This window comes from Pan troglodytes, chromosome 11 (genome assembly GCF_028858775.2).
Source record: "Pan troglodytes isolate AG18354 chromosome 11, NHGRI_mPanTro3-v2.0_pri, whole genome shotgun sequence".
Lineage (NCBI taxonomy): Eukaryota > Metazoa > Chordata > Mammalia > Primates > Hominidae > Pan > Pan troglodytes.
Genome location: NC_072409.2, coordinates 94663503 through 94672182, shown reverse-complemented (window position 1 = coordinate 94672182; position 8680 = coordinate 94663503). Strand labels below are relative to the sequence as shown.

Genomic DNA, 8680 nt, shown 5'->3' with positions numbered 1-8680 from the left:
AAAGTTAGTATTTTTGCCTTTTATACACTACATGGTAGAAGCACATCACTAAATACCAGCCTACATTCAAGTCTCTAATCTAATTTCTCTCATTCATTTTTATGTTATCTTACATTCTTGGTTATATAGTATAACTAGCTGTTTTAGGATTCACAGATGCTTATGATTTCATGAAGCCAATGCTCTCTATCTTAGAACAACTCTAAATTTAATCAGGAAATAATGCAAGCAATAATATCAAAATATATAAAGGAATTCTTGAACTTAGGTAGCTCAACCAGAAGAATTAAATGAGTTTTAAAATATCAGAAGTAATGTAAGTGTAGTAGTTAGTAAGTTTAGCAACCATATTAATACAGAAAAAAACTCAAAACGTTGTATTATCAGAATTAACTAGATTGATGGTAGAGCTGCATCTATTGTTAATAAGAAAGAAAATAAATTACAATAGGATTTTCTACAATAATTGTCACTCTAACAAAAATCAATTTGGATTCTCACAGCATATGAAAAAAATTATAATATATTACATAATTAAATGTAAAAGCATATTTACAAGAAAAGAAGCTGAGTATGTGTAAAATCAAAAGACTTAAGGAGGCATGTGGTTCTATGTTCTAGACAGTGCTTGGAAAAATATACAAGGAACTGTTTAGTGCTTGGTACACACATGAAATAAAGAATAAGTATGCATCAAAAGATTATGGCTACAATATATAGGAAATGTTTTGACAATGATTAGGAATTATAAAATTATCAATCAATAATTTAAACAACCAACATCGAAACTAGAGTAAATGAAATAACAGGTAAAATAAAATCAAAATTGTAAATCTTGATTGTAAAAAGAATTTAAACTGGCAAGTAAATGGGTTACTATTGAAATTTACTACCAAGTAGTATTAATTAGAATAATGATAAATTACCATTTTAGCCAAATAAATAAGCAACATTTTAAATCAAATATATAAATAATAGCTTAAATAAATCAAATATTTAAAATGTTCAGTACAGCATGGGAAAAATAGTTAATAATAGTGCATTGCATACTTGAAATTTGCTAAGGGAGTAGATATTATATGTTCTCACCATGCACAAAAAAACATTATAACTATGTTAGCTGATGGATGTGTTAATTAACTTGATTGTCAGAATCATTAAACAAGGTATAATTAAAACAAAACACTACGTTGTACACCTTAAATCCATAAATTTTAATTTTTCAACAATATATCAACAAAAAATGTTTAAAAATTTTGTTCGAATTCATCTATTCTTTGAAAATGATTTTCAGAAAACACTAACAAAATATGCGTGTTTTGTTAGTGTTTTCTGAAAATCCTTTTCAAAGAATGAAATATGAAGATGTTAACTCACATTCTCCTCCAGGTATCACCTTATTTCCCAACTCCACAAACAAGCTTCCCAAGATAATTTTTTGTATATGGAATACCCTAATGTCCTTATTGTATTTCCTCTTCAACCCACTCCCATCAAGTTTCTGTCCCATTCATTCTACTAAACCAAATCAACCCAAGGTCACTGATGGCATCTGTTTTCGAGTCCGTTAGGACAGGTCAGCCTTTGTCTTCCCTGAAAACACCACTGTCTACCCCTCGCTTGTCTCTCCCTCCATTCTTTGCTATTTCTCCTTCCAGCTGCACTGACCACTCCTCCCAAGTGCTCTTTGCCCTTCACAGACACTCATTCTCTGCCCTACCTATAACTGCTGAGGATCTGCAGGACTAAGTTTAGATCCTGTCTCATTGTTCCCTCTATTTATAACTATGTTATAAATATCCATTCTCATGCCCTCAATACCAGACATGCAATAAAGAATCCCACATTAATACCTTTGCCCATGGTATTTGTTGTTCATTCTAGACCCATGATCCCAGCTGCCAGTAAGATTCCGGAATTACTATTTCCCTTGGTATCTCTGGGATTTTGGTTCTAAGACTCCACATCTGTCCTGCAGTGACCCAAATCTGTGCAAACTCACATCCTGAAGTCCCCTTCATGTATGCAAGTTTCCCATCCCACAAATATTGTATTTTCTATCCATGTTTAGTTTTACATGCAGAAAATGTAGATATGGAAGCTGAACTGTATTTGAAAAAACAAACAAACAAAGATGTATAAGTGGAGCCATTCAGTTCAAACCCAGGCTGTTCAAGGGTCAACTGTACATATACCCCATGTACCTTAAGAAGGACATCTAATATTGTTTTTCCCTTCCTGGCATCATTTGTACCTAAAGCTTCCGGTGTGAGAACATTGTTTTCCTTTACTTCTTTTTCTAGCATTTAAAATAATTGCAATAAAGTAAGCATTACTACTGTTTTTACATCTCTTTCTCTGTAAGACTGAGAGTGCTTCATTCAATTGTATTTCTTGAAGGGAACTCTACAATCTGCCACTTACTTAACTTATACATATAATGTGAATGGAATAAATGAACAAATACATTTTATCATCCTTTCTTCAATTTTGTTCAAAATTGCGTGTGGATTTTGTTTTTAGAAAAAAGGATTTCAAGACATTTTCCTTAATGAATAAAACAAATGAGAATTTAATGAATAAGACAAATGCAAATTTAATAAGATGGAAAGATGAATATATTTGTAAATTTTAATACAATGTAAAGATGAACATGTTATTATATGTAAAATATCGAAATATTATAAATGAAACAGCTGCAAAAAGAATGGAAATAAGTAAGTAAATAAAACACATCAGGGCAGTCATGTCTTAGGAACCAAAGACCAGAGCTGAATGTTTTTAACATATACTTGCTTGCTGTTGTTAACAAGGTATTTGCTGAATTTAATTCAATAAATTCTGTGACAACGGCAGAAATAAGTGCCTATTGAAATGGCCAAAGACACATGTGCAAGTGTGATATGGCAGATTAATCAAGGAGAATTATTTCAGGATGACCCCAGGTCTTCATCCTTACTTCTCAGTCCTTCTTGCAAGTTTGTTGATGAAGAGAAGGATTTCATGATTCCACTCTGACAATCTCCCAAGTACAGTCACTGTATTTCTTTTTCAGGTAGATTCCCTGGATTCCCATGCATTCCCTGGAAGTACCTCCTCAAGGCCAGTGTAGGGCCACAATCACCCCCACAGATTCTTCCTCTCCTGTTGCCTGCCCTAAGCAAGACTCCAGGCATTCCAACTGCGGATGAAGTCCAGTGTGGAGTTTGTCCAGGAGGGTCATGTTCCAGGCAGCAGAGGAGTGCTCTGTGGGGAAGACGCTGAAGATCTGCTGAAGCATCTCATGGAGGACAAATACAGCCTGGACCTTCTGCAACTGGCTGCCATCCACATCTCCAGGGGGAAACTGAAGTCTCTTCTGTCCTTGAAGCACAAGAAAGTGGAGATTCTCCACATTTGGCCCAGAAGTGCCAAGGTGTTCCTGCTAAGTAGGCCATGGTTCTGAGGCAGGTCAAAGCCCAGAGATCCAACAGGGCCACAGTGGCAAAGCAGCAGGGCCACCAGTAGAAGAAGCAGGAGGACCATTGGGAAATGAGGGTGCTGCTGGCCTAGCTGAGCTGGGGTCTCGATGAACCTTGGACTCCAGGTTCTCAGAAGGCATTCTTTGTATGCATGGCTTTTAGTTGGAAACAAATAGTTTTCAGGGTTGGCCAAGACGGCCACCTAGAAGCTGCTAGTGTGTGCCAGTCTCATGAAGAGAAATGGAAGGGGCAAGTAAATACAGCACCTTCAACTGAAACATCCAGGTACACACATTGGGACTCAAGAAAACAACTTGACCCATGGAGAACAGAGCAAAGCAAGGCAGGACGACTGCCTACCCAGGAGTGACACAGAGCCAGGGGAGCCTCCCCCTCCCAGGGAAGTGGTGAGTAAGTGAGCACCCCTGGGGACCCACACTTCTCCCAGGGATCTTTGCAACCCTCAGGTCAGGAGATCTCCTAGTGAACCCACTCTACCAGGGCCTTCAGTCTAACATGTAGGGCTACATAGGCTTTCAGCAGAGCAGCCGCTCAGGAATGCGTGGGGACCCTGGAGCCTTAGATATCCAGGCTTCCCCACAAAAGAAGCTATAACTCCAGCTAAGCAGGAGGCTAGACCCCTATACATACCCCTATGAAAGGGGTTTCATCCAGGGAGCTGAGCAATGATAAGTTGCAGGCGCCGCCTTCCATGGCCTGTCACAGGGTAAGAATTCTGTTTTTTTAGGCTAAATCATCATTCTCAGTAAACTATCGCAAGAACAAAAAACCAAACACTGCATGTTCTCACTCATAGGTGGGAATTGAACAATGAGAACACATGGACACAAGAAGGGGAACATCACACTCTGGGGACTGTTGTGGGGTGGGGGGAGGGGGGAGGCATAGCATTGGGAGATATACCTAATGCTAGATGATGAGTTAGTAGGTGCAGCACACCAGCATGGCACATGTATACATATGTAACTAACCTGCACATTGTGCACATGTACCCTAAAACTTAAAGTATAATAATAATAAATAAATAAATAAATATATATGCAAGCAGAATGGAATTTCAATGTAAAATAACTTATTGTTATTTATACATGATGTGTAAATTTTGTATTGGGATTTCCTTTAATTATTAATCTCCTTTTTTCCTCAATTATACACAACCATCTCCTGCTCTCTGAATTTCCTTGGTTCATGTTGTATTTTCAGCTGATTTTGACCAACTTTCTTTCTTTCTTTCTTTCTTTCTTTCTTTCTTTCTTTCTTTCTTTCTTTCTTTCTTTCCTTCTTTCTTTCTTTTTGATTTTGCTTTAAGTTCTGGAATACACGTGCAGAACATGCAGATTTGTTACAAAGGTATACGTGTGACATGGTGGTTTGCTGCACCTATCAACTCGTCACCTAGGTTTTAAGCACAATTTTTTAAATCCAGTCTATCATTGATGGGCATTTGGGTTGGTTTCCTGTCTCTGCTATTGTAAATAATGCTGCAATAAACATACACATGCATGTATTTTTATAAGAGAATGATTTATATTTCTTTGGGTATATACGCAGGAATGGGATTGCTGGGTCAAATGGTATTTCTGGTTCTAGATCCTTGATGAATCGCCACACTGTCTTTCACAATGGTTGAACTAATTTGTGTTCCCACCAAAAGTGTAAAAACTTTCCTATTTCTCCACAGCTTCACCAGCATCTGATGTTTCCTGACTTTTTAATAATCACCATTCTGAGTGGCATGAGATTGTATCTCATTGTGGTTTTGATTTGCATTTCTCTAATAATCAGTGATGTTGAGCTTTTTTCATGTTTATTGGCCGCATAAATGTCTGCTTTTGAGAAGTGTCTGTTCATGTCCTTTGCCCACTTTTTGATGGGGCTTTTTTTTTTCTTTGTAAATTTGTTTAAGTTCTTTGTACATTCTGGATATTAGACCTCTGTCAATTGGGTAGACTGTAAAAATTTTCTCCCATTCTGTAAGTTGCCTGTTCACCATGATGATTGATAGTTTCTTTTGCTGTGCAGAAGCTCTTTAATTAGATGCCATTTGTCAATTTTAGCTTTGGTTGCAGTTGCTTTTGGCAATTTCATCATAAAATCTTTGCCCATGCCGATGTCCTCAATGCTATTTCCTACATTTTCTTCTAGGGTTTTTCTGCTTTTGAACTTTACATTTAAGTGTTTAATCCATCTTGAGTTAATTTTTGTATAAGGTGTAAGGAAAGGGTCCAGTTTCAGTTTTCTGCATATGGCCATCCAGTTTTCCCAGCACCACTTATTAAATAGGGAATCCTTTCCCCATTCCTAAAGTATTGAGAAAGAGATTCTCTTTTCCAGTTTCCAATTTTATTTTATGAAAGAAATGTGTCAGTTTTTACTGACATTTAACAGAGTATTAATCACAATAATGATCAATTACTATTGTAAATAATTTTATATTTTATGCTTTAAATATATAAGATATTAAATGTATTTATATGATTTACCAATGCATCACATTTATGAAATTTATTCATTGACATGTATTTTCAAAAAGGAAACACTATGAAGATAAAAGATACTCCACAGTTTTGGGGGTTCCAGCTTATTACTTCCCTTTGCAAAGGCAGATCTCTCACAATTTTCTGTATGTGTTATCTTGATTTTTCTTTTCTGATTCACTCTTCTACCTACCCCAGTATGGCTTCTGCTGATTAATTCTATGAATCCAGCTCTCAGTAAGCTCTGCATTGCCATCTATTTTCTTGCTGTAGTGCTCAGTTTTAATTCACATTTTCCATAAGTTTATTGATTCCTTTTCTAAGCACATTTATTTTCTAAATACACTTTTTTAATTTTTTAAATTTAATTTAATTTTATTATTATTATTATACTATAAGTTTTAGGGTACATGTGCACAATGTGCAGGTTAGTTACATATGTATACATGTGCCATGCTGGTGTGCTGCACCCATTAACTCGTCATTCAGCATAAGGTATATGTTTTATCATCATTCCCTCTCGTCCTTCTAATGTTAAGGTTTTCCACCTCTGTTTTCTTTGTGACTCTTCTGTACGCCCACTTTAATGGTGGAAGGTTCTCAGAATCCAGTTTAAGTCTTTTTTTCCCTCTCCACTTGCTCCCCACATGACAGCCTTCATTTTCGGGCTTTCCATTGCCAGTTATGAACTTCCAGATTTCGTATGCCTTGGAAACTGCAAATTCACATATCTGACTTGCAATGTACATCTTCATTTACATGTTGAAGTCAGTTTACAGAGAATATCTCTGCGTTTATTTCCAGATATGTCTCAATCTACATTCTGCTAAGAGGAATTCATTGTATTTTACTTCCTCACATTATAGCAGTTAGCATCACTGATATTAATTCAGCATTATTATTGTTTTTAGACTTCTTTCCTGACAAAAATCAAAGATACAAGAGAACAGGGACTGTATATTTTATGTTCACGTTTATATCCTGAAGGCAACATATAACCAGGTACAGAAAAATGTTTTTTTAATAACTTGAATAAAATTATGATAGGTAACTTAATTAAATCATATATTTTTAAGTCAGGTTGTAAAGTCAGCCTTGACATTTTATCTTAAAGAATAAACAAACACAAGAAATTTTGTATAGTAAAAATTTAATGAAAAACGAAATTAATATATTGGCTAAATATGAAGAACATATATTGTTACATTCACCACAATGTAAAGGTACACATGATATTACATAAAAAATAATTTAAATCTTAAAAATAATTAAATAAATAATTAAATAAATAGATGAACAGAGACATCAGCATTGTCATCTGTAAAGGACTAGTGCCTGCACAGGTATACACGACGCTTCTTTACACTGCTGAAAACATTTGAAAATTTTGATTCAACTCGTGCTGGTTATAGAAGTGAGTCTTTGAAATGGAGGAACTCATGAAAGTGTGAGATAATGTATTAGTCAATCAGGATCATTGCCATGTTGAACCAGTTTTCAATCCTTCCTCCTTAATCTTTTTTGCAAGTTTGTTGAAAACGAGAGGGATCTCATGATTTCTGCTCTGACAACCTCCCAGGCACAAGGGCTGTATTTCTTCTCTGTTAGATAAAGAGTGATTCTTTGGAAGTATTTCTTCACAGCCAGGATGGAGTCCTCATTCATCAGGGGAGTCTCTTCCACCCCAACCTCCTGTATCACACATGCTTCCAGGTTATTCAGTTGCTGGTAAAGTTCAGTGGAAAATTTTTGTAGGAGGCTCTGTTCCCAAGCAGCAGATGAGTCCTCTGTGCTGAAGAGATTGAAGGTCTGCTGGATCATCTCATGGAGGACAGAGATGGCTTGAGTCTTCTGGAACTGGTTGCCATCAAACTCCTCCTGGGGAAGTCCAAAGTCATGTCTGTCCTTCAGGCAGGAGAAAGGAGAGATTCTTCGCATTTGTGCCAGGAGTATCAAGGCCCTCCTATTACCCAGGCTGTGGGTCTGAGGCAGATCACAGCCTAGAGAACAGATGGATTTGTAGCTGAGCACCAGCATGGCCATCAGTAAAGAAAAGGACAGGGCCATTGGGATGTTGCAAATGTTGTTAGGCTACTTGAGATGGGTAACCTTGAACTTTGGCCTCTAGGTTTTCTGAAGACTTTGCTCTGTGCATAGGTCTTAAATAGTGAACATACTAATTTCCATTTTCTAAATGCCCTAGTTTTACTTTCTATGTCTGTTTTTGCTTTCTTTATGCACTCTCTACATGTGTTTAAGAATGTTTTTCATTTTTTTTCATCATTGCCTATTTTTCACCTGCACTCAAAGTCTTTTATGGTATTTTTTGTAATCGAAATCTTCATGAAGTTTTAATAACACAGATCTGGCATATGTATTTATGTATACTATGTATACATCTACTTCACAGATAAAAACTATAAAGTTTGCTTTTTTTATTTAAAGTAAAGAATGACAGAAAAGTTAAACTAAAATCTAAGTTTAAAAGCTATTGACATTTAACTTAACTTGATAAGTATATTTGTGAAATAACTTTTAGTGTAATTTGTTCATGTAAATTTTGTATCAAAGTACCTATGCAAAATAAAAATCTATATAAATACACATTAATAATATGAATATAATTACATAACTAATCATTCAAAACTCCTAAAAATATGAATGAATAATTTTTTTTAATTTTTCTCTTAGTGTATGAAGCTTTGAATTTTGCTTTATATG

General features: G+C 35.7%; 1 protein-coding gene and 1 pseudogene across 1 annotated transcript; both read right to left on the bottom strand.

Annotated features, from left to right (window-relative positions):
• Positions 1-2930: 2930 nt before the first annotated feature.
• On the bottom strand, positions 2931-3525 carry LOC473190 (interferon omega-1-like; annotated as a pseudogene).
• A 3571-nt stretch (positions 3526-7096) lies between these two features.
• LOC473191 (interferon alpha-17) lies at positions 7097-8075 on the bottom strand. Its single transcript, XM_001152078.5, has one exon. It carries the CDS (start codon positions 8024-8026, stop codon positions 7457-7459), a length of 570 nt encoding a protein of 189 aa, XP_001152078.4. The 5' UTR covers positions 8027-8075; the 3' UTR covers positions 7097-7456.
• Positions 8076-8680: the final 605 nt, after the last annotated feature.